Source organism: Oncorhynchus masou, unplaced genomic scaffold (genome assembly GCF_036934945.1).
Source record: "Oncorhynchus masou masou isolate Uvic2021 unplaced genomic scaffold, UVic_Omas_1.1 unplaced_scaffold_4392, whole genome shotgun sequence".
NCBI lineage: Eukaryota > Metazoa > Chordata > Actinopteri > Salmoniformes > Salmonidae > Oncorhynchus > Oncorhynchus masou.
In genome coordinates, this window is record NW_027010784.1 from 2,730 (window position 1) to 28,619 (window position 25,890).

Below are 25,890 nucleotides of genomic sequence, written 5' to 3' on the forward strand. Positions count from 1 at the left end.
CCCCTTTCCCTCCTCCACTTTTCCCTACTCCTCTTCCCTCTCCGCACCACCTCCACTCCCTCCTCCTCAGCTCAAAGACATTACAAAACAAACGTTTAGTATTTTCTAAATATTTCCCCCGTACCGTACAGAGATATTCATGGGGTGTGTCGGGACGGAGAAAAGGCTGAAACCCCGCTGGGGGGCAGATAGATGGGGACCAGGGGGGGGGCTGGGGACAGGGGGCAGATAGATGGGGACCAGGGGCGAGATAGATGGGGTCCAGGGGGGGCAGATAGATGGGGACCAGGGGGGGGCAGATAGATGGCAGATAGATGGGGACCAGGGGGGCAGATAGATGGGGACCAGGGGGACAGATAGATGGGGACCAGGGGGCAGATAGATGGGGACCAGGGGGCAGATAGATGGGGACCCAGGGGGGGCAGATAGATGGGGACCAGGGGGGGACAGATAGATGGGGACCAGGGGGGCAGATAGATGGGGACCAGGGGGGGGGGGCAATAAGAGTGTGTTCACTCCAGAGAAACACTCATAATATCTCAAAACATCAGGCCATCAGAACCCTGTGAACACCAGCAGGGTGATAAGGTCATGGGGGAGTAGGCGGGTCCAGACAGGACAGGCACCAATCAGAACACAGGACTGTATCCCCACCCCCATTGTTGGGATTGTCAGCAGGTCTCTCTCTCGTTAGTGTGATACGTCTGGGTGATGAATGACAAACCTCCTCTCATCAAAACTACTGTGACTCACGGCCACGATCAGCCAGGAGGATGTCTTCCCTGGAAAATAAAACCACTTCCTGTCTTTTATACACATCTACCAGTGTTAGAACTATTGTATTTACAGGTAGGCGTCTGGGTGTGTTTATAGAGAAGACCCTTGTGTTTCAAGAGTTTCTGAATGCGGTCCATTCGTCTCTCAGGTGGTCTTCGGTCGTTGGATCAAACGCTATGAGCGCCGGATCGAGCTTGGCGTTGGTCGGGTGTCGTTAGGCGTGTCGTCCATCCAGATGATGGGGACTCCGTCCGTGTTGTAGATCATACCCGTGGTGGGCTCGTATGTCCCGGCCAGGTAGTACAGGTCTTGGCTGTCGGCGTAGCGACGCGTCAGAGTCATGCTTTCGTACTCCGACACGCTGACCACCAGACACTTGTGACTGACCGTCTGGACATCGTTCTCATCGCTGTGGGACGACTGGTACAGAGCCCGCTGCAGGGACACATTAACAACAAATAAGGTGTGTTAGTGTGTGGTGTGGTAGGGTGTGGTAGTGTGGTGTGGTAGTGTGGTGTGGTAGGGTGTGGTGTGGTAGGGTGTGGTGTGGTAGAGTGTGGTGTGGTAGGGTGTGGTGTGGTAGGGTGTGGTTTGGTAGGGTGTGGTAGGGTGTGGTAGAGTGTGGTAGGGTGTGGTGTGGGGGTAGGGTGTGGTGTGGTAAGGTGTGGGGGTAGGGTGTGGTAGGGTGTGGGGGCAGGGGTGTGGTGTGGGGTAGGGTGTGGTGTGGGGTAGGGTGTGTGTGGGTGTAGGGTGTGTGGGTAGGGTGTGTGTGTGTGTGTGTGGGTGTGTGTGTGGGGGTGGGGTGTGGTGTGGCAGGGTGTGTGTGGGGGTAGGGTGTGGTAGGGGTGTGTGGCGGTAGGGTGTGTGTGGGGGTAGGGTGTGGTGTGGCAGGGTGTGTGTGGGGGTAGGGTGTGGTGTGGGGGTAGGGTGTGTGGTAGGGTGTGGCGTGGTGTGGTAGGGTGTGGTAGAGTGTGGTGTGGTAGAGTGTGGTGTGGTAGAGTGTGGTCTGGTAGGGTGTAGTGTGGTAGGGTGTGGTGTGGTAGAGTGTGGTGTGGTAGAGTGTGGTGTGGTAGGGTGTGGTGTGGTAGGGTGTGGTGTGGTAGGGTGTGGGGGTAGGGTGTGGTGTGGTAAGGTGTGGGGGTAGGGTGTGGGGGTAGGGTGTGGTAGGTGTGGGGGTAGGGTGTGGTGGGGTAGGGTGTGGGGGTAGGGTGTGGTGTGGGTGAGGGTGTGTGTGGGTGTAGGGTGTGTGTGGGTGTAGGGTGTGTGTGTGGGTAGGGTGTGTGTGTGGGTAGGGTGTGTGTGGGGGTAGGGTGTGTGTGGGGGTAGGGGTGTGTGGGGGTAGGGTGTGTGGGGGTAGGGTGTGTGTGGGGGTAGGGTGTGGGGGGGGGTGGTAGGGTGTGTGTGGGGGTGTGGTGTGGGAGGGTGTGGGGGTGTGGTAGGGGTGTGTGTGGTAGGGGGAGTGTGGTAGGGTGTGTGGTATGTGGTGTGGTAGGGTGTGGTAGGGTGTGTGTGTGGTGTGTTAGGGTAGGGTGGGTGTGGTAGGGTGTGTGTGTGGTGTGGTAGGGTGTGTGGTGTGGTAGGGTGTGTGGGGGGTGTGGCAGGGTGTGTGTGGTGTGGTAGGGTGTGGTAGGGCGGGGTGTGTGGTGTGGTAGGGTGGGTGTGTGGTGTGGTAGGGTGGGTGTGGTAGGGGGTGTGTGGTGTGGTAGTGTGTGGTAGTGTGTGTGTGTGTGGTGTGGTAGGGTGTGGTAGGGTGTGTGGTAGGGTGTGGTAGGGTGTGTGTGTGGTGTGGTAGGGTGTGTGTGTGGTGTGGTAGGGTGTGTGTGGTAGGGTGTGGTAGGGTGTGTGTGGTGGTGTGGTGTGTAGGGGGTGTGTGGGATGTGGTAGGGTGTGTGTGGGGTAGGGTGTGTGTGGGGGTAGGATGTGTGGTAGGGTGTGTGGGGGTAGGGTGTGTGGGGGGGGTGGTAGGGTGTGTGTGGGGGTGTGTGTGGGGGGGGTGTGGTAGGGGGAGTGTGGCAGGGTGTGTGTGGTGTGTTAGGGTAGGGTGGGTGTGGTAGGTGTGTGTGTGTGGTGTGGTAGGGTGTGTGGTGTGGTAGGGTGTGTGTGGGGGTGTGGCAGGGGGTGTGTGTGGTGTGGTAGGGTGGGTGTGGTAGGGTGTGGTAGGGGGTGTGGTAGGGCGGTGTGTGGTGTGGTAGGGTGTGGTAGGGTGTGGTAGTGTGTGTGTGTGTGTGTGTGGTGTGGTAGGGTGTGTGTGTGGTGTGGTAGGGTGTGTGTGTGGTGTGGTAGGGTGTGTGTGTGGTAGGGTGTGTGTGTGGTGTGGTAGGGTGTGGTAGGGTGTGTGTGTGGTGTGGTAGGGTGTGTGTGTGGTGTAGTAGGGTGTGTGTGGTAGGGTGTGTGTGTGGTAGGGTGTGGTAGGGTGTGTGTGTGGTGTGGTAGGGTGTGTGTGTGGTGTGGTAGGGTGTGTGTGTGGTGTAGTAGGGTGTGGTAGTGTGTGGTAGTGTGTGGTAGGGTGTGTGTGGTGTGGTAGTGTGTGTGTGTGGTGTAGTAGGGTGTGTGTGGTAGGGTGTGTGTGTGGTAGGGTGTGGTAGGGTGTGTGGTGTGGTAGGGTGTGTGTGTGGTGTGGTAGGGTCGTCTCACCTCCATGAAGTCTTTCCTCTGGTTAGAGGAGAGCAGAGATGAAGGAAGAGACTGACCAGACATCTGATCCCAGTTCTAGGAGAGAGAGATGGGCGGAGAGACGAGGGGGAGAGACGGGGGGAGAGAGACGGGGAGAGAGAGAGAGAGAGAAGGGGGAGAGAGAGAGAGAGAGAGAGAGACAGGGGAGGGAGAGATGGGGGGAGAGAGAGATGGGGAAGGAGAGAGAGATGGGGAGGAGAGAGAGATGGGGAGGGAGAGAGAGACGGGGAGGGAGAGAGAGATGGGGGAGGGAGAGAGAGATGGGGAGGGAGAGAGAGATGGGGGAGAGAGAGAGATGGGGAGAGAGAGATGGGGAGGAGAGAGAGAGATGGGGAGAGAGAGAGAGATGGGGAGGGAGAGAGAGAGATGGGGAGGGAGAGAGAGATGGGGAGAGAGAGAGAGATGGGGAGGGAGAGAGAGATGGGGAGGGGGGAGAGAGAGATGGGGAGGGAGAGAGAGATGGGGAGGGAGAGAGATATGGGGGAGGGAGAGAGATGGGGAGGGAGAGAGAGAGAGGCGGGGGGGAGAGAGAGAGAGAGACAGGGAGGAGAGAGATGGGGAGAGAGAGATGGGGAGGGAGAGAGATGGGGAGGGAGAGAGAGAGATGGGGAGGAGAGAGAGATGGGGAGGAGAGAGATATGGGGAGGGGAGAGAGATATGGGGAGGAGAGAGAGATGGGGAGGGAGAGAGAGATGGGGAGGGAGAGAGAGAGATGGGGAGGGAGAGAGAGAGATGGGGAGGGAGAGAGAGAGATGGGGAGGGAGAGAGAGATGGGGAGGGAGAGAGAGATGGGGAGGGAGAGAGCGATGGGGAGGGAGAGAGATAAAACCAGTTAACTCTGACCCCTGACCCCTACCTTATTGTGTAGTTTCTTGCCAGGGTTGGTCTCCTCTGGGTGATAAAACCAGTTAACCCCTGACCCCTACCTTCTTGTCATGTAGTTTCATGCCAGGGTTGGTCTCCTCTGGGTGATAAAAACGGTTAACCTCTGACCCCTACCTTCTTGTCATGTAGTTTCATGCCAGGGTTGGTCTCCTCTGGGTGATAAAACCAGTTAACCCCTGACCCCTACCTTCTTGTGGTGTAGTTTCTTGCCAGGGTTGGTCTCCTCCGGGTGATAAAACCAGTTAACCCCTGACCCCTACCTTCTTGTCATGTAGTTTCATGCCAGGGTTGGTCTCCTCTGGGTGATAAAACCAGTTAACCCCTGACCCCTACCTTCTTGTGGTGTAGTTTCTTGCCAGGGTTGGTCTCCTCCGGGTGATAAAACCAGTTGACCCCTACCTTCTTGTGGTGTAGTTTCTTGCCAGGGTTGGTCTCCTCCGGGTGATAAAACCAGTTAACCCCTGACCCCTACCTTCTTGTGTAGTTTCTTGCCAGGGTTGGTCTCCTCTGGGTGATAAAACCAGTTAACCTCTGACCCCTACCTTCTTATCATGTAGTTTCTTGCCAGGGTTGGTCTCCTCTGGGTGATAAAACCAGTTAACCCCTGACCCCTACCTTCTTGTCATGTAGTTTCATGCCAGGGTTGGTCTCCTCTGGGTGATAAAACCAGTTAACCTCTGACCCATACCTTCTTGTCATGTAGTTTCATGCCAGGGTTGGTCTCCTCTGGGTGATAAAACCAGTTAACCTCTGACCCCTACCTTCTTGTGGTGTAGTTTCTTGCCAGGGTTGGTCTCCTCCGGGTGATAAAACCAGTTAACCCCTGACCCCTACCTTCTTGTCATGTAGTTTCATGCCAGGGTTGGTCTCCTCTGGGTGATAAAACCAGCTAACCCCTGACCCCTACCTTCTTGTGGTGTAGTTTCTTGCCAGGGTTGGTCTCCTCCGGGTGATAAAACCAGTTGACTCTGACCACCATGTTGGATCCCCAGCTCTCCCACATGCTCTGGATCTTCCCTATGAAGGGCAGGTTGGGTCGGCCTGCGGAAAGGAACACGGCGCAGTCCCCGATACCAATCATCTCTCTCCCCCGCACGATGGCCTTGTAGAACAGCTTCTTAGCCTTGCCTTTCATACCACGCCTCTGGAGACAGACAGGCAGACAGTCAGTCAGACAGTCAGACAAACAGGCAGGCAGGCAGTCAGGCAGACAGACAGACAGACAGGCAGACAGACAGACAGGCAGTCAGAAAGACAGACAGACAGACAGTCAGGCAGACAGACAGGCAGTCAGAAAGACAGTCAGACAAACAGAAAGACAGACAGAGGGTATGCAGGGAGAAATTTCCCTGGCTGGAACCCCCCCCCCCAAAAAAAAATCGACTCAAGTGTCATCGAGAGATTCAAATGATCAATCCCAAGCGTGTAATACCAATCCCAAGCGTGTAATACCAATCCCAAGCGTGTAATACCAATCCCAAGCGTGTAATACCAATCCCAAGCGTGTACTACCAATCCCAAGCGTGTACTACCAATCCCAGCGTGTACTACCAATCCCAAGCGTGTAATACCAATCCCAAGCGTGTAATACCAATCCCAAGCGTGTAATACCAATCCCAAGCGTGTAATACCAATCCCAAGCGTGTACTACCAATCCCAAGCGTGTACTACCAATCCCAAGCGTGTACTACCAATCCCAAGCGTGTAATACCAATCCCAAGCGTGTAATACCAATCCCAAGCGTGTAATACCAATCCCAAGCGTGTAATACCAATCCCAGCGTGTACTACCAATCCCAGCGTGTACTACCAATCCCAAGCGTGTAATACCAATCCCAGCGTGTAATACCAATCCCAGCGTGTAATACCAATCCCAGCGTGTAATACCAATCCCAGCGTGTACTACCAATCCCAGCGTGTAATATCAATCCCAAGCGTGTACTACCAATCCCAAGCGTGTAATATCAATCCCAGCGTGTACTACCAATCCCAAGCGTGTACTACCAATCCCAGCGTGTACTACCAATCCCAGCGTGTACTACCAATCCCAAGCGTGTAATACCAATCCCAAGCGTGTAATACCAATCCCAAGCGTGTAATACCAATCCCAGCGTGTACTACCAAGCCCAGCGTGTACTACCAATCCCAAGCGTGTAATATCAATCCCAAGCGTGTACTACCAATCCCAAGCGTGTAATACCAATCCCAAGCGTGTAATACCAATCCCAGCGTGTAATACCAATCCCAAGCGTGTACTACCAATCCCAGCGTGTACTACCAATCCCAAGCGTGTAATACCAATCCCAAGCGTGTAATACCAATCCCAGCGTGTAATACCAATCCCAAGCGTGTAATACCAAGCCCAAGCGTGTAATACCAAGCCCAAGCGTGTAATATCAAGCCCAAGTGTGTAATACCAATCCCAAGCGTGTAATACCAATCCCAAGCGTGTAATACCAATCCCAAGCGTGTAATACCAATCCCAAGCGTGTACTACCAATCCCAAGCGTGTAATACCAATCCCAAGCGTGTAATACCAATCCCAAGCGTGTACTACCAATCCCAAGCGTGTACTACCAATCCCAAGCGTGTAATACCAATCCCAAGCGTGTAATACCAATCCCAAGCGTGTAATACCAATCCCAAGCGTGTAATACCAATCCCAAGCGTGTAATACCAATCCCAAGCGTGTAATACCAATCCCAAGCGTGTAATACCAATCCCAAGCGTGTAATACCAATCCCAAGCGTGTGTTCTCGCTCTCACCTGTGTGGGATTACCGAACCACTTCCAGAGCTGTCTGGCAGGCAGGAAGGCAGAGATCTTGGGTCTGTTCTCTACGCTCGTGTCGCTGTCTCTTAGCCAGCTCCTTGGTGGTGGGGAGGTGGGCCCCCTCCCTGCGCCGTGGCCCTGCCCACCGACCCCACACCTCCCTGGGACTTCTGCCGGGCTGGACGACCACGGGGCCTGGCTGGCTGGGAGGACGGGGAGATAGACGGGGAGGAGAGGAGGGAGATTGATCTTCTTCTAATACTTCTTCCTCCTCTTCCTCTTCCGCCTTTTTCAACTTCTTAATTTCTTCCTCTTCCTCCTTCTCTTCCTCCACCTCCACCTCCTCCTGTGGGGTAGTTGGAGGGGGGGAGACGGGGAGAGGTGCAGGGGGAGCGGGGGCGGTCTCCTCGTCAGAACTACAAGAGGACTCCTCGTCAGTGGAGGAGGAAGAGGAAGAGGAGGTGCTAGAGGAGGATGAGGAGGAGGAGGCTGGGGAGGAGGGGTGGGAGCAGCTGGAGCTACACTTCGTTTTCTTCCTCGTCTCCTCCTCTTCCTCAGATCCTGAACTACTGCTGCTGTGAGACCCCCCTCTCGTCTCCCCTGTCTCCTCCCCTCTCTTCTCTTCCCCTTGTTTTGTTCTCTCCTCTCTCTTTGGTTCTCTGTCCCCCCCTCCACCCCGGTCTCTTTCTCTGCCCAGAGAAGGCGTTCTGTAGGCGGGTTCTCTCCCCAGCAGCCCCGCCTCGCTCTCCGTAGCCCTCCCCTTTACCCTCGCCGGCTTCTGGGTGGCTGTGGCCGTGGCGGGTGTGTGTTCTTGCCGTAAGCCCCTGGCCTCCAGCAGCCCCGCCTCGCTCTCCGGAGCCCTCCCTTTCCCCTCGCCGGCTTCTGGCTGGCTGCGGCCGTGGCGAGGGTGTGTGTTCTTGCCGTAAGCCCCTGGCCTCCAGCAGCCCCGCCTCGCTCTCCGGAGCCCTCCCCTTTCCCCTCGCCGGCTTCTGGCTGGCTGCGGCCGTGGCGAGGGTGTGTGTTCTTGCCGTAAGCCCCTGGCCTCCAGCAGCCCCGCCTCGCTCTCCGGGCCCTCCCCTTTACCCTCGCCGGCTTCTGGGTGGCTGCGGCCGTGGCGAGGGTGTGTGTTCTTGCCGTAAGCCCCTGGCCTCCAGCAGCATCAGAGCCTTGGTCTTCTTGGTCTTGGGTGAGGTCACGCCTTCGTGGTCCAGCTTTACTAGGGGTTCCTCTAGGAGGGCCTTACGCCCCTGTCGCACCCCGCCCTGCCCTCCCACCCCCAGGACATGCCTGGGTCTGGAGATACCAGGAATAAAGGTGCTAGGGTCCGGTCTGGATCTGACAGCAGAGAGGTCTGAGCTGGGTCTGGGTTTAGAGGTACTAGAGCTGGGCCCAGGGCTGGTTCTGGGTTTAGAGGTACTAGAGCTGGGCCCAGGGCTGGTTCTGGGTTTAGAGGTACTAGAGCTGGGCCCGGGGCTGGTTCTGGGTTTAGAGGTACTAGAGCTGGGCCCGGGGATGGGTCTGGGTTTAGAGGTACTAGAGCTGGGCCCGGGGCTGGGTTTAGAGGTACTAGAGCTGGGCCCAGGGCTGGGTTTGGAGGTACTAGAGCTGGGCCCAGGGCTGGTTCTAGGTTTGGAGGTACTAGAGCTAGACCCAGGGCTGGTTCTGGGCCTGGTAGAAGGATCCAGGGTGGGCCTGGGTTTGTTATGGTTCTGTTTGGGTCTGGAGATTGCTTTGGGAGCGGTTCTGGGTTTGTTGTGATCAGGATTAAAGTTAGCTGCAGGCCCAGGGAGTTCTGCTCTAGAGTCAGGTCTAGGTTTGGATTTTGGTACGGTGGTAAGGTTGGTTTTAGGGTTTGGTAGAAGAGGCTTGGGTCTGATGATAGGGGAAGTAGAGTTGGGTTTAAGTAGTGGAGGGGAGAGTTTAGACTTCGGGTTGGTTTTAGGGTTAGGTTGGGTGCTGACGTTACAAGAGGTGAGGTTGGGTTGGCTGTACAGGTCCACCCTTAGTATCTTCCCGTAAGGGGCTGGGTGGTAGAGGGAGGGGGGCTTGGGAGAGGCTGGGCTGGGTCTCCTAGGGTTCTGGCTGCGTGGGGGGGCAGGCAGGCTGGGGGTGCTGGTGGGCTTGGAGGGTCGGCCTGGTCCCGGCCTGGGGGCAGACAGGGGTCTTTCCTGAGCAGGTCTCTGGGAGGAGGAGGGCTTGTACTGGGCTGGTCTGGTGGGGAGCTGAGGTCTGTCTGGAGCCTGGCTGGGTCCCGGGGGGGGCATCGTCTCCCGGGGGTCTGGGCTCAATGGGGGCTCTAGAGGGAAGGAAAGGCAGGAGTTAACAAATGACTGACCTGAGTTTACAGACCCAACAGGGATAACAGACCCAACAGGGATAACAGACCCAACAGGGATAACAGACCCAACAGGGATAACAGACCCAACAGGGATAACAGACCCAACAGGGATAACAGACCCAACAGACCCAACTGGGATAACAGACCCAACAGGGATAACAGACCCAACAGGGATAACAGACCCAACAGGGATAACAGACCCAACAGGGATAACAGACCCAACAGGGTTAACAGACCCAACAGGGATAACAGACCCAACAGGGATAACAGACCCAACAGGGATAACAGACCCAACAGGGATAACAGACCCAACAGGGTTAACAGACCCAACAGGGATAACAGACCCAACAGGGATAACAGACCCAACAGGGATAACAGACCCAACAGACCCAACAGGGATAACAGACCCAACAGGGATAACAGACCCAACAGGGATAACAGACCCAACAGGGATAACAGACCCAACAGGGTTAACAGACCCAACAGGGTTAACAGACCCAACAGGGATAACAGACCCAACAGGGATAACAGACCCAACAGGGATAACAGACCCAACAGGGATAACAGACCCAACAGGGATAACAGACCCAACAGGGATAAAAGACCCAACAGACCCAACAGGGATAAAAGACCCAACAGGGATAACAGACCCAACAGGGTTAACAGACCCAACAGGGATAACAGACCAAACAGGGTTAACAGACCCAACAGGGATAACAGGGATAACAGACCCAACAGGGATAACAGACCCAACAGGGATAACAGACCCAACAGGGATAACAGACCCAACAGGGTTAACAGACCCAACAGGGATAACAGACCCAACAGGGATAACAGACCCAACAGGGATAACAGACCCAACAGGGATAACAGACCCAACAGGGATAACAGACCCAACAGGGTTAACAGACCCAACAGGGATAACAGGGATAACAGACCCAACAGGGATAACAGACCCAACAGGGATAACAGACCCAACAGGGATAACAGACCCAACAGGGATAACAGACCCAACAGGGATAACAGACCCAACAGGGTTAACAGACCCAACAGGGATAACAGACCCAACAGGGATAACAGACCCAACAGGGATAACAGACCCAACAGGGATAACAGGGATAACAGACCCAACAGGGATAACAGACCCAACAGGGATAACAGACCCAACAGGGATAACAGACCCAACAGGGATAACAGACCCAACAGGGATAACAGACCCAACAGGGATAACAGACCCAACAGGGATAACAGGGATAACAGACCCAACAGGGATAACAGACCCAACAGGGATAACAGACCCAACAGGGATAACAGACCCAACAGGGATAACAGACCCAACAGGGATAACAGGGATAACAGACCCAACAGACCCAACAGGGATAACAGACCCAACAGGGATAACAGACCCAACAGGGATAACAGGGATAACAGACCCAACAGGGATAACAGACCCAACAGGGATAACAGACCCAACAGGGATAACAGACCCAACAGGGTTAACAGACCCAACGGGGATAACAGACCCAACAGGGATAACAGACCCAACAGACCCAACAGGGATAACAGACCCAACAGGGATAACAGACCCAACAGGGATAACAGACCTAACAGGGATAACAGACCCAACAGGGATAACAGACCCAACAGGGATAACAGACCCAACAGGGTTAACAGACCCAACAGGGATAACAGACCCAACAGGGATAACAGACCCAACAGGGATAACAGACCAAACAGGGATAACAGACCCAACAGGGATAACAGACCCAACAGGGATAACAGACCCAACAGGGATAACAGGGATAACAGACCCAACAGACCCAACAGGGATAACAGACCCAACAGGGATAACAGACCCAACAGGGATAACAGGGATAACAGACCCAACAGGGATAACAGGGATAACAGACCCAACAGGGATAACAGACCCAACAGGGATAACAGACCCAACAGGGATAACAGACCCAACAGGGATAACAGACCCAACAGACCCAACTGGGATAACAGACCCAACAGGGATAACAGACCCAACAGGGATAACAGACCCAACAGGGATAACAGACCCAACAGGGATAACAGACCCAACAGGGTTAACAGACCCAACAGGGATAACAGACCCAACAGGGATAACAGACCCAACAGGGATAACAGACCCAACAGGGATAACAGACCCAACAGGGATAACAGACCCAACAGACCCAACAGGGATAACAGACCCAACAGGGATAACAGACCCAACAGGGATAACAGACCCAACAGGGATAACAGACCCAACAGGGATAACAGACCCAACAGACCCAACAGGGATAACAGACCCAACAGGGATAACAGACCCAACAGGGATAACATACCCAACAGGGATAACAGACCTAACAGGGATAACAGACCCAACAGGGATAACAGACCCAACAGGGATAACAGACCCAACAGGGATAACAGGCCCAACAGGGATAACAGACCCAACAGACCCAACATGGATAACAGACCCAACAGACCCAACAGACCCAACAGGGATAACAGACCCAACAGGGATAACAGACCAACAGACCCAACAGGGATAACAGACCCAACAGACCCAACAGACCCAACAGGGATAACAGACCCAACAGGGATAACAGACCCAACAGGGATAACAGACCCAACAGGGATAACAGACCCAACAGGGATAACAGACCCAACAGGGTTAACAGACCCAACAGACCCAACAGGGATAACAGACCCAACAGGGATAACAGACCCAACAGGGATAACAGACCCAACAGGGATAACAGACCCAACAGGGTTAACAGACCCAACAGGGATAACAGACCCAACAGGGATAACAGACCCAACAGGGATAACAGACCCAACAGGGATAACAGACCCAACAGGGATAACAGGCCCAACAGGGATAACAGACCCAACAGGGATAACAGACCCAACAGAGATAACAGACCCAACAGGGATAACAGACCCAACAGGGATAACAGACCCAACAGGGATAACAGACCCAACAGGGATAACAGACCCAACAGACCCAACAGGGATAACAGACCCAACAGGGATAACAGACCCAACAGGGATAACAGACCCAACAGGGATAACAGACCCAACAGGGATAACAGACCCAACAGGGATAACAGACCCAACAGGGATAACAGACCCAACAGGGATAACAGACACAACAGGGTTAACAGACCCAACAGGGATAACAGACCCAACAGGGATAACAGGGATAACAGACCCAACAGGGATAACAGACCCAACAGGGTTAACAGACCCAACAGGGATAACAGACCCAACAGGGATAACAGACCCAACAGGGATAACAGGGAAAACAGACCCAACAGGGATAACAGGGATAACAGACCCAACAGACCCAACAGGGATAACATACCTAACAGGGATAACAGACCCAACAGGGATAACAGACCCAACAGGGATAACAGACCCAACAGACCCAACAGACCCAACAGGGTTAACAGACCCAACAGGGATAACAGACCCAACAGGGATAACAGACCCAACAGGGATAACAGACCCAACAGGGATAACAGACCCAACAGGGATAACAGACCCAACAGGGTTAACAGACCCAACAGACCCAACAGGGATAACAGACCCAACAGGGATAACAGACCCAACAGGGATAAAAGACCCAACAGGGATAACAGACCCAACAGGGATAACAGGGATAACAGGGATAACAGACCCAACAAGGATAACAGACCCAACAGGGATAACAGACCCAACAGGGATAACAGACCCAACAGACCCAACAGGGTTAACAGACCCAACAGGGATAACAGACCCAACAGACCCAACAGGGATAACAGACCCAACAGGGATAACAGACCCAACAGGGATAACAGACCCAACAGGGATAACAGACCCAACAGACCCAACAGGGATAACAGACCCAACAGGGATAACAGACCCAACAGGGATAACAGACCCAACAGGGATAACAGACCCAACAGGGATAACAGACCCAACAGGGATAACAGACCCAACAGACCCAACAGACCCAACAGGGATAACAGACCCAACAGGGATAACAGACCCAACAGGGATAACAGGGATAACAGACCCAACAGGGATAACAGACCCAACAGGGATAACAGACCCAACAGGGATAACAGACCCAACAGGGATAACAGACCCAACAGGGATAACATAATTCACAGACCCAACAGGGATAACAGACCCAACAGGGATAACAGACCCAACAGGGATAACAGACCTAACAGGGATAAGAGACCCAACAGACCCAACAGGGTTAACAGACCCAACAGGGATAACAGACCCAACAGGGTTAACAGACCCAACAGGGTTAACAGACCCAACAGGGTTAACAGACCCAACAGGGTTAACAGACCCAACAGGGATAACAGACCCAACAGGGATAACAGACCCAACAGGGATAACAGACCCAACAGGGTTAACAGACCCAACAGGGATAACAGACCCAACAGGGTTAACAGACCCAACAGGGTTAACAGACCCAACAGGGATAACAGACCCAACAGGGTTAACAGACCCAACAGGGTTAACAGACCCAACAGGGATAACAGACCCAACAGGGATAACAGACCCAACAGGGATAACAGACCCAACAGGGTTAACAGACCCAACAGGGATAACAGACCCAACAGACCCAACATGGATAACAGACCCAACAGGGTTAACAGACCCAACAGGGTTAACAGACCCAACAGGGATAACAGACCCAACAGGGATAACAGACCCAACAGACCCAACAGGGATAACAGACCCAACAGGGATAACAGACCCAACAGGGATAACAGACCCAACAGGGATAACAGACCCAACAGGGATAACAGACCCAACAGGGATAACAGACCCAACAGACCCAACAGGGATAACAGACCCAACAGGGATAACAGACCCAACAGGGATAACAGACCCAACAGGGATAACAGACCCAACAGGGTTAACAGACCCAACAGGGATAACAGACCCAACAGGGTTAACAGACCCAACAGGGTTAACAGACCCAACAGGGATAACAGACCCAACAGGGATAACAGACCCAACAGACCCAACAGGGATAACAGACCCAACAGGGATAACAGACCCAACATGGATAACAGACCCAACAGGGATAACAGACCCAACAGGGATAACAGACCCAACAGGGTTAACAGACCCAACAGGGTTAACAGACCCAACAGACCCAACAGGGATAACAGACCCAACAGGGATAACAGACCCAACAGGGTTAACAGACCCAACAGGGTTAACAGACCCAACAGGGTTAACAGACCCAACAGACCCAACAGGGTTAACAGACCCAACAGGGATAACAGACCCAACAGGGTTAACAGACCCAACAGGGTTAACAGACCCAACAGGGTTAACAGACCCAACAGGGATAACAGAATCCACAGCAGTTATAAAGTCTTAGAGCTTTTCCAACTAGCGTCGAGGTCTCTGATTGGCTCACCAGGTTTGGGTTTGGGTTTCTTGGCCGGTCTCCCTCTGCCCTTGGGGGCGGAGTCCCCTGCTTTAGGCCTCGTCTCACTGGTGTCCTTGCTGCACTTCCTGACACGCCTCCTGGAGCAGCTGGCCACTAGCAGCGCGGGGGAGGGCTCAGCACCTACAGGGGGGCAGGTTTAATATCAGAATCATCAGACAGACTGAACAAACCCACTGGGAAAGAATACAAGAGTGTGTGTCCTTGTGTGTGAGTGTCCTTGTGTGTGTGTGAGTCCTTGTTTGAGTGTGTGTGTGTGTGAGTCCTTGTTTGAGTGTGTGTGTGTGTGAGTCCTTGTTTGAGTGTGTGTGTGTGTGAGTCCTTGTTTGAGTGTGTGTTGGTGTGAGTCCTTGTGTGTGTGTGTGTGTGTCCTTGTGTGTGTGTGTCCTTGTGTGTGTGTGTCCTTGTGTGTGTGTGTGTCCTTGTGTGTGTGAGTCCTTGTCCTTGTGTGTGTGTGTGTCCTTGTGTGTGAGTCCTTTGTGTGTGTGTGTCCTTGTGTGTGTGTGTGTCCTTGTGTGTGAGTCCTTGTGTGTGTGTGTGTGTGTGTGTGTGTGTGTGTGTGTGTGTGAGTTCTTGTGTGTGTGTGTGTGTGTGTGTGTCCTTGAGTGTGTGTGTGTGTGTGTCCTTGTGTGTGTGTGTGTGTGTGTCCTTGTGTGTGTGTGTGTGTGTGTGTGTGTGTGTGTGAGTCATTGTGTGTGTGTGTGTGTGTGTGTGTGTGTGTGAGTGAGTGTGTGTGTGAGTCCTTGTGTGAGTGAGTGTGTGTGTGAGTCCTTGTGTGAGTGTGTGTGTGTGTGAGTCCTTGTGTGAGTGTGTGTGTGTGTGAGTCCTTGTGTGAGTGTGTCATTGTGCGAGTGTGTGTGTGAGTGTCCTTGTGTGAGTGTGTGTGTGTGTGTGTGTGAGTGTGAGTCCTTGTGTGAGTGTGTGTCATTGTGTGTGTGTCCTTGTGTGAGTGTGTGTGTGTGTGTGTGTGTGTGTGTGTGTGTGTGTGTGAGTCCTTGTAGTCAGGGGGCAGCAGTCTGACGTGGGAGAGGGGGCTGTGTCCTTACACTGTATCTTGTAGTCAGGGGGCAGCAGTCTGACGTGGGAGAGGGGGCTGTGTCCTTACACTGTATCTTGTAGTCAGGGGTCAGCAATCTGATGTAGGAGAGGGGGCTGTGTCCTTACACTGTATCTTGTAGTCAGGGGGCAGCAGTCTGACGTGGGAGAGGGGGCTGTGTCCTTACACTGTATCTTGTAGTCAGGGGGCAGCAGTCTGATGTAGGAGAGGGGGCTGTGTCCTTACACTGTATCTTGTAGTCAGGGGGCAGCAGTCTGATGTGGGAGAGGGGGCTGTGTCCTTACACTGTATCTTGTAGTCAGGGGGCAGCAGTCTGATGTGGGAGAGGGGGCTGTGTCCTTACACTGTATCTTGTAGTCAGGGGGCAGCAGTCTGATGTAGGAGAGGGGGCTGTGTCCTTACACTGTATCTTGTAGTCAGGGGGCAGCAGTCTGATGTAGGAGAGGGGCTGTGTCCTTACACTGTATCTTGTAGTCAGGGGGCAGCAGTCTGATGTAGGAGAGGGGGCTGTGTCCTTACACTGTATCTTGTAGTCAGGGGGCAGCAGTCTGATGTAGGAGAGGGGGCTGTGTCCTTACACTGTATCTTGTAGTCAGGGGGCAGCAGTCTGACGTGGGAGAGGGGGCTGTGTCCTTACACTGTATCTTGTAGTCAGGGGGCAGCAGTCTGATGTAGGAGAGGGGGCTGTGTCCTTACACTGTATCTTGTAGTCAGGGGGCAGCAGTCTGACGTGGGAGAGGGGGCTGTGTCCTTACACTGTATCTTGTAGTCAGGGGGCAGGGGGCAGCAGTCTGACGTGGGAGAGGGGGCTGTGTCCTTACACTGTATCTTGTAGTCAGGGGTCAGGGGGCAGCAGTCTGACGTGGGAGAGGGGGCTGTGTCCTTACACTGTATCTTGTAGTCAGGGGGCAGCAGTCTGACGTGGGAGAGGGGGCTGTGTCCTTACACTGTATCTTGTAGTCAGGGGGCAGCAGTCTGATGTGGGAGAGGGGGCTGTGTCCTTACACTGTATCTTGTAGTCAGGGGGCAGCAGTCTGATGTAGGAGAGGGGGCTGTGTCCTTACACTGTATCTTGTAGTCAGGGGGCAGCAGTCTGACGTGGGAGAGGGGGCTGTGTCCTTACACTGTATCTTGTAGTCAGGGGGCAGCAGTCTGACGTGGGAGAGGGGGCTGTGTCCTTACACTGTATCTTGTAGTCAGGGGGCAGCAGTCTGATGTGGGAGAGGGGCTGTGTCCTTACACTGTATCTTGTAGTCAGGGGCAGCAGTCTGACGTGGGAGAGGGGGGGGCTGTGTCCTTACACTGTATCTTGTAGTCAGGGGGCAGCAGTCTGACGTGGGAGAGGGGCTGTGTCCTTACACTGTATCTTGTAGTCAGGGGGCAGGGGTCAACAGTCTGACGTGGGAGAGGGGGCTGTGTCCTTACACTGTATCTTGTAGTCAGGGGGCAGCAGTCTGATGTGGGAGAGGGGGCTGTGTCCTTACACTGTATCTTGTAGTCAGGGGGCAGCAGTCTGACGTGGGAGAGGGGCTGTGTCCTTACACTGTATCTTGTAGTCAGGGGGCAGCAGTCTGACGTGGGAGAGGGGGCTGTGTCCTTACACTGTATCTTGTAGTCAGGGGGCAGCAGTGTGATGTGGGAGAGGGGGCTGTGTCCTTACACTGTATCTTGTAGTCAGGGGGCAGCAGTCTGATGTAGGAGAGGGGGCTGTGTCCTTACACTGTATCTTGTAGTCAGGGGGCAGCAGTCTGATGTAGGAGAGGGGCTGTGTCCTTACACTCTATCTTGTAGTCAGGGGTCAGGGGGCAGCAGTCTGACGTGGGAGAGGGCTGTGTCCTTACACTGTATCTTGTAGTCAGGGGGCAGCAGTCTGACGTGGGAGAGGGCTGTGTCCTTACACTGTATCTTGTAGTCAGGGGGCAGCAGTCTGACGTGGGAGAGGGGCTGTGTCCTTACACTGTATCTTGTAGTCAGGGGCAGCAGTGTGATGTGGGAGAGGGGGCTGTGTCCTTACACTGTATCTTGTAGTCAGGGGGCAGCAGTCTGATGTAGGAGAGGGGGCTGTGTCCTTACACTGTATCTTGTAGTCAGGGGGCAGCAGTCTGATGTAGGAGAGGGGCTGTGTCCTTACACTGTATCTTGTAGTCAGGGGTCAGGGGGCAGCAGTCTGACGTGGGAGAGGGGCTGTGTCCTTACACTGTATCTTGTAGTCAGGGGGCAGCAGTCTGACGTGGGAGAGGGGGCTGTGTCCTTACACTGTATCTTGTAGTCAGGGGTCAGGGGGCAGCAGTCTGACGTGGGAGAGGGGCTGTGTCCTTACACTGTATCTTGTAGTCAGGGGCAGCAGTCTGATGTGGGAGAGGGGGCTGTGTCCTTACACTGTATCTTGTAGTCAGGGGCAGCAGTCTGACGTGGGAGAGGGGCTGTGGTATCTTGTAGTCAGGGGGGCAGCAGTCTGGCGTGGGAGAGGGGCTGTGTCCTTACACTGTATCTTGTAGTCAGGGGGCAGCAGTCTGATGTGGGAGAGGGGGCTGTGTCCTTACACTGTATCTTGTAGTCAGGGGGCAGCAGTCTGATGTGGGAGAGGGGGCTGTGTCCTTACACTGTATCTTGTAGTCAGGGGGCAGCAGTCTGACGTGGGAGAGGGGGCTGTGTCCTTACACTGTATCTTGTAGTCAGGGGCAGCAGTCTGATGTAGGAGAGGGGCTGTGTCCTTACACTGTATCTTGTAGTCAGGGGTCAGGGGGCAGCAGTCTGATGTAGGAGAGGGGGCTGTGTCCTTACACTGTATCTTGTAGTCAGGGGGCAGCAGTCTGACGTGGGAGAGGGGCTGTGTCCTTACACTGTATCTTGTAGTCAGGGGGCAGCAGTCTGATGTGGGAGAGGGGCTGTGTCCTTACACTGTATCTTGTAGTCAGGGGGCAGCAGTCTGACGTGGGAGAGGGGGCTGTGTCCTTACACTGTATCTTGTAGTCAGGGGGCAGCAGTCTGACGTGGGAGAGGGGGCTGTGTCCTTACACTGTATCTTGTAGTCAGGGGGCAGGGGACTGATGTGGGAGAGGGGGCTGTGTCCTTACACTGTATCTTGTAGTCAGGGGGCAGCAGTCTGATGTGGGAGAGGGGGCTGTGTCCTTACACTGTATCTTGTAGTCAGGGGTCAGGGGGCAGCAGTCTGATGTGGGAGAGGGGGCTGTGTCCTTACACTGTATCTTGTAGTCAGGGGCAGCAGTCTGACGTGGGAGAGGGGGCTGTGTCCTTACACTGTATCTTGTAGTCAGGGGTCAGGGGGCAGCAGTCTGATGTGGGAGAGGGGGCTGTGTCCTTACACTGTATCTTGTAGTCAGGGGGCAGCAGTCTGATGTGAGAGAGGGGGCTGTGTCCTTACACTGTATCTTGTAGTCAGGGGCAGCAGTCTGATGTGGGAGAGGGGGCTGTGTCCTTACACTGTATCTTGTAGTCAGGGGGCAGCAGTCTGACGTGGGAGAGGGGGCTGTGTCCTTACACTGTATCTTGTAGTCAGGGGGCAGCAGTCTGATGTGGGAGGGGGCTGTGTCCTTGCACTGTATCTTGTGTCAGGGGTCAGGGGGCAGCAGTCTGACGTGGGAGAGGGGGCTGTGTCCTTACACTGTATCTTGTAGTCAGGGGGCAGCAGTCTGACGTGGGAGAGGGGGCTGTGTCCTTACACTGTATCTTGTAGTCAGGGGGCAGCAGTCTGACGTGGGAGAGGGGCTGTGTCCTTACACTGTATCTTGTAGTCAGGGGTCAGGGGGCAGCAGTCTGACGTGGGAGAGGGGGCTGTGTCCTTACACTGTATCTTGTAGTCAGGGGGCAGCAGTCTGACGTGGGAGAGGGGCTGTGTCCTTACACTGTATCTTGTAGTCAGGGGCAGCAGTCTGATGTGGGAGAGGGGGCTGTGTCCTTACACTGTATCTTGTAGTCAGGGGGCAGCAGTCTGACGTGGGAGAGGGGGGCTGTGTCCTTACACTGTATCTTGTAGTCAGGGGGCAGCAGTCTGATGTAGGAGAGGGGCTGTGTCCTTACACTGTATCTTGTAGTCAGGGGTCCAGGGGCAGCAGTCTGACGTGGGAGGGGGCTGTGTCCTTACACTGTATCTTGTAGTCAGGGGTCAGCAATCTGATGTGGGAGAGGGGGCTGTGTCCTTACACTGTATCTTGTAGTCAGGGGTCAGGGGCAGCAGTCTGATGTGGGAGAGGGGCTGTGTCCTTACACTGTATCTTGTAGTCAGGGGGCAGCAGTCTGACGTGGGAGAGGGCTGTGTCCTTACACTGTATCTTGTAGTCAGGGGCAGCAGTCTGACGTGGGAGAGGGGGCTGTGTCCTTACACTGTATCTTGTAGTCAGGGGGCAGGGGACTGATGTGGGAGAGGGGGCTGTGTCCTTACACTGTATCTTGTAGTCAGGGGGCAGCAGTCTGACGTGGGAGAGGGGGCTGTGTCCTTACACTGTATCTTGTAGTCAGGGGGCAGCAGTCTGACGTGGGAGAGGGGCTGTGTCCTTACACTGTATCTTGTAGTCAGGGGGGCAGCAGTCTGATGTGGGAGAGGGCTGTGTCCTTACACTGTATCTTGTAGTCGGGGGCAGCAGTCTGACGTGGGAGAGGGGGCTGTGTCCTTACACTGTATCTTGTAGTCAGGGGGCAGCAGTCTGATGTGGGAGAGGGCTGTGTCCTTACACTGTATCTTGTAGTCAGGGGGCAGCAGTCTGACGTGGGAGAGGGGGCTGTGTCCTTACACTGTATCTTGTAGTCAGGGGGCAGCAGTCTGATGTGGGAGAGGGGGCTGTGTCCTTACACTGTATCTTGTAGTCAGGGGTCAGGGGGCAGCAGTCTGATGTAGGAGAGGGGGCTGTGTCCTTACACTGTATCTTGTAGTCAGGGGGCAGCAGTCTGACGTGGGAGAGGGGGCTGTGTCCTTACACTGTATCTTGTAGTCAGGGGTCAGGGGTCAGCAGTCTGATGTAGGAGAGGGGGCTGTGTCCTTACACTGTATCTTGTAGTCAGGGGGCAGCAGTCTGATGTGGGAGAGGGGGCTGTGTCCTTACACTGTATCTTGTAGTCAGGGGGCAACAGTCTGATGTAGGAGAGGGGGCTGTGTCCTTACACTGTATCTTGTAGTCAGGGGGCAGCAGTCTGGTGTGGGAGAGGGGCTGTGTCCTTACACTGTATCTTGTAGTCAGGGGGCAGCAGTCTGACGTGGGAGAGAGGGCTGTGTCCTTACACTGTATCTTGTAGTCAGGGGGCAGCAGTGTGATGTGGGAGAGGGGGCTGTGTCCTTACACTGTATCTTGTAGTCAGGGGGCAGCAGTCTGACGTGGGAGAGGGGGCTGTGTCCTTACACTGTATCTTGTAGTCAGGGGGCAGCAGTCTGGCGTGGGAGAGGGGGCTGTGTCCTTACACTGTATCTTGTAGTCAGGGGGCAGCAGTCTGAGCGTGGGAGAGGGGGCTGTGTCCTTACACTGTATCTTGTAGTCAGGGGGCAGCAGTCTGATGTGGGAGAGGGCTGTGTCCTTACACTGTATCTTGTATTCAGGGGGCAGCAGTCTGATGTAGGAGAGGGGGCTGTGTCCTTACACTGTATCTTGTAGTCAGGGGGCAGCAGTCTGATGTGGGAGAGGGGCTGTGTCCTTACACTGTATCTTGTAGTCAGGGGGCAGCAGTCTGATGTAGGAGAGGGGGGCTGTGTCCTTACACTGTATCTTGTAGTCAGGGGGCAGCAGTCTGATGTGGGAGAGGGGGCTGTGTCCTTACACTGTATCTTGTAGTCAGCAGGGGCAGCAGTCTGACGTGGGAGAGGGGGCTGTGTCCTTACACTGTATCTTGTAGTCAGGTGGCAGAATTCTGAGCGTGGGAGAGGGGGCTGTGTCCTTACACTGTATCTTGTAGTCAGGGGGCAGCAGTCTGACGTGGGAGAGGGGGCTGTGTCCTTACACTGTATCTTGTAGTCAGGGGGCAGCAGTCTGACGTGGGAGAAGGGGCTGTGTCCTTACACTGTATCTTGTAGGGGTCAGGGGCAGCAGTGTGATGTGGGAGAGGGGCTGTGTCCTTACACTGTATCTTGTAGTCAGGGGCAACAGTCTGATGTGGGGAGAGGGGGCTGTGTCCTTACACTGTATCTTGTAGTCAGGGGGCAGCAGTCTGATGTGGGAGAGGGGGCTGTGTCCTTACACTGTATCTTGTAGTCAGGGGGCAGCAGTCTGATGTGGGAGAGGGGGCTGTGTCCTTACACTGTATCTTATAGTCAGGGGGCAGCAGTCTGATGTGGGAGAGGGGGCTGTGTCCTTACACTGTATCTTGTAGTCAGGGGGCAGCAGTCTGATGGGAGGCGAGGGCTGTGTCCTTACACTGTATCTTGTAGTCAGGGGGCAGCAGTCTGATGTGGGAGAGGGGCTGTGTCCTTACACTGTATCTTGTAGTCAGGGGGCAGCAGTCTGACGTAGGAGAGGGGGCTGTGTCCTTACACTGTATCTTGTAGTCAGGGGGCAGCAGTCTGACGTGGGAGAGGGGCTGTGTCCTTACACTGTATCTTGTAGTCAGGGGTCAGGGGGCAGCAGTCTGACGTGGGAGGGGGCTGTGTCCTTACACTGTATCTTGTAGTCAGGGGGCAGCAGTCTGACGTGGGGAGGGCTGTGTCCTTACACTGTATCTTGTAGTCAGGGGGCAGCAGTCTGGCGTGGGAGGGGCTGTGTCCTTACACTGTATCTTGTAGTCAGGGGGCAGCAGTCTGACGTGGGAGAGGGGGATGCGACCCGTGTCACCGTCATCAAACTCCACCGTGACGAGGTCATCACTGTCATCACCGTCTGAACTTCCTGTACAGACAGGAAGGGGTTAAAGTAACAGGTCACCTAAATTCAAACGTGCCCTTGAATGTAGCTAGATAGACGTCAATACACACCAAGTATTAGTTCAGTAAGGAACAGGTCACCTAGATTGAAATGACTAGATGTGTCCAAACTATTGGCTGGTGATGAGACTAGAAAACAGTAAAACAGTGGGAGAGGGGCTGTGTTGTTTTCTCCAATGTTATTTATCGGCTTTTCTAGTTTTTTATTGGCCCAAAAGCCAGCTATATAGCGTAGAGACAGTGGTACTGTGCGTTACCGTTGACTACGGTGCCGGGGTAGAGACAGTGGTACTGTGCGTTACCGTTGACTACGGTGCCGGGGTAGAGACAGTGGTACTGTGCGTTACCGTTGACTACGGTGCCGGGGTAGAGACAGCGGTACTGTGCGTTACCGTTGACTACGGTGCCGGGGTAGAGACAGTGGTACTGTGCGTTACCGTTGACTACGGTGCCGGGGTAGAGACAGTGGTACTGTGCGTTACCGTTGACTACGGTGCCGGGGTAGAGACAGTGGTACTGGGCGTTACCGTTGAGTACGGTGCCGGGGTAGAGACAGTGGTACTGTGCGTTACCGTTGACTACGGTGCCGGGGTAGAGACAGTGGTACTGTGCGTTACCGTTATTTACGGTGCCGGGGTAGAGACAGTGGTACTGTGCGTAACCGTTGACTACGGTGCCGGGGTAGAGACAGTGGTACTGGGGCGTTTACCGTTGACTACGGTGCCGGGGTAGAGACAGTGGTACTGTGCGTTGCCGTTGACTACGGTGCCGGGGTAGAGACAGTGGTACTGTGCGTTACCGTTGACTACGGTGCCGGGGTAGAGACAGTGCTACTGTGCGTTACCGTTGACTACGGTGCCGGGGTAGAGACAGTGCTACTGTGCGTTACCGTTGACTACGGTGCCGGGGTAGAGACAGTGCTACTGTGCGTTACCGTTGACTACGGTGCCGGGGTAGAGACAGTGGTACTGTGCGTTACCGTTGACTACGGTGCCGGGGTAGAGACAGTGGTACTGTGCGTTACCGTTGACTACGGTGCCGGGGTAGAGACAGTGGTACTGTGCGTTACCGTTGACTACGGTGCCGGGGTAGAGACAGTGCTACTGTGCGTTACCGTTGACTACGGTGCCGGGGTAGAGACAGTGGTACTGTGCGTTACCGTGACTACGGTGCCGGGGTAGAGACAGTGCTACTATGCGTTACCGTTGACTACGGTGCGGGGTAGAGACAGTGGTACTGTCGTTACCGTTGACTACGCGGGGTAGGAGACAGTGGTACTGTCAAGTTACCGTTGACTACGGATTGCCGGGGTAGAGACAGTGGTACTGGTGGTTACGTTGACTACGGTGCCGGGGTAGAGACAGTGGTACTGTGTGTTACCGCGGACTACGGTGCCGGGGCAGAGACAGTGGTACTGGGTGCTACCGTTGACTACGGTTCGCAGACAGTGGTACTGGGCGCTACCGTTGACTACGGTGCCGGGGTTACCGTTGACACGGTGCCAGGGTAGAGACAGTGGTGCGTACTGATTGCGGGGTAGAGACAGTGGACTACGGTGCCGGGGTAGAGACAGTGGTACTGGGCGTTACGGTGCGGGTGGGCAGTGGACGTTACGTTGACTACGATTGCGGGGTAGAGACAGTGGTACTGGCGCGTGGCTCTGATTGCGGGGTAGAGACAGTGGTACGTTACCGTTGACCGGGGTAGAGACAGTGGTACTGCCACCGCTGACTACGGTGCCAGGGTAGAGACAGGGGTACTGGGCGTTACCGTTGACACGGTGCCGGGGTAGAGACAGTGGCATGACTGGAAACGTTACGCTACCGCGGAACTACGGTGCTGATTGCGGGGTAGAGACAGTGGTACTGGGCGTTATTGCCAGGGTAGAGACAGTGGACTACGGTGCCGGGGTAGAGACAGTGGTACTGGGGCGTTACCGATTGCCAGGGTAGAGACAGTGGTACGGTGCCTGATTGCCAGGGTAGAGACAGTGGTACTCGGGCGCTACCGTTGACTACGGTGCCGGGGTAGAGACAGTGGTACTGGGCGCACCGTTGATCACGGTGCCGGGGTGGAGACAGTGGTACTGGGCGTACCGCTGACTACGGTGCCGGGGCAGAGACAGTGGTACTGTGCTACCGTTGACTACGGTGTCAGGGGGTAGAGACAGTGGTACTGTGCGTTACCGTTGACTACGGTGCCGGGGTAGAGACAGTGGTACTGGGCGCACGTTGACTACGGTGCCGGGGTAGAGACAGTGGTATCTGGGCGTACCGTTGACTACGGTGCCGGGGCAGAGACAGTGGTACTGGGCGTTACCGCTGACTACGGTGCCGGGCAGAGATGAGGTACTGTGCTACCGTGCTGACTACTGTGCCGGGGTAGAGACAGTGCGCCTGTGCTGCTACCGTTGACTACGGTGCCGGGGTAGAGACAGTGTTACGCCAGGGCAAGCAGTCACTGTGCGTTACCGTTGACTCACGGTGCCGGGGTAGAGACAGTGGTACTGTGCGTTACCGTTGACTACGGTGCCGGGAGTAGAGACAGTGGTACTGGGCGTTACCGTTGACTCACGGTGCCGGGGTAGAGACAGTGGTACTGGGGCGTTACCGTTGACTACGGTGCCGGGGTAGAGACAGTGGTACTGTGCGTTACCGTTGACTACGGTGCCGGGGTAGAGACAGTGGTACTGTGCGTTACCGTTGACTACGGTGCCGGGGTGAGAGACAGTGGTACTGGGGCGTTACCGTTGACTACGGTGCGGGGTAGAGACAGTGGTACTGTGCGTTACCGTTGACTACGGTGCCGGGGTAGAGACAGTGGTACTGTGCGTTACCGTTGACTACGGTGCCGGGGTAGAGACAGTGGTACTGGGCGTTACCGTTGACTACGGTGCCGGGGTAGAGACAGTGGTACTGGGCGTTACCGTTGACTACGGTGCCGGGGTAGAGACAGTGCTACTGTGCGTTACCGTTGACTACGGTGCCGGGGTAGAGACAGTGGTACTGCTGGCTCCAGTATGCAGCAACACGACAGCCTTCAGGAAGATAC

The 25,890-nt window shown here is 55.0% G+C and overlaps 1 protein-coding gene across 1 annotated transcript; it reads right to left on the reverse strand.

The window, feature by feature from the left end:
* Positions 1 to 951: 951 nt before the first annotated feature.
* Positions 952 to 25,886, reverse strand: LOC135535067 (trinucleotide repeat-containing gene 18 protein-like; the record flags this gene model as incomplete). The annotated part of the gene is given in 9 exon segments (XM_064961795.1): positions 952 to 1,212; positions 3,412 to 3,486; positions 5,243 to 5,479; positions 7,101 to 7,182; positions 7,184 to 8,170; positions 8,217 to 9,402; positions 14,891 to 15,043; positions 22,688 to 22,804; positions 25,811 to 25,886. Coding segments are annotated over 9 exon segments (3,174 nt in total), but the record flags the coding sequence as incomplete, so codon positions are not given.
* Positions 25,887 to 25,890: the final 4 nt, after the last annotated feature.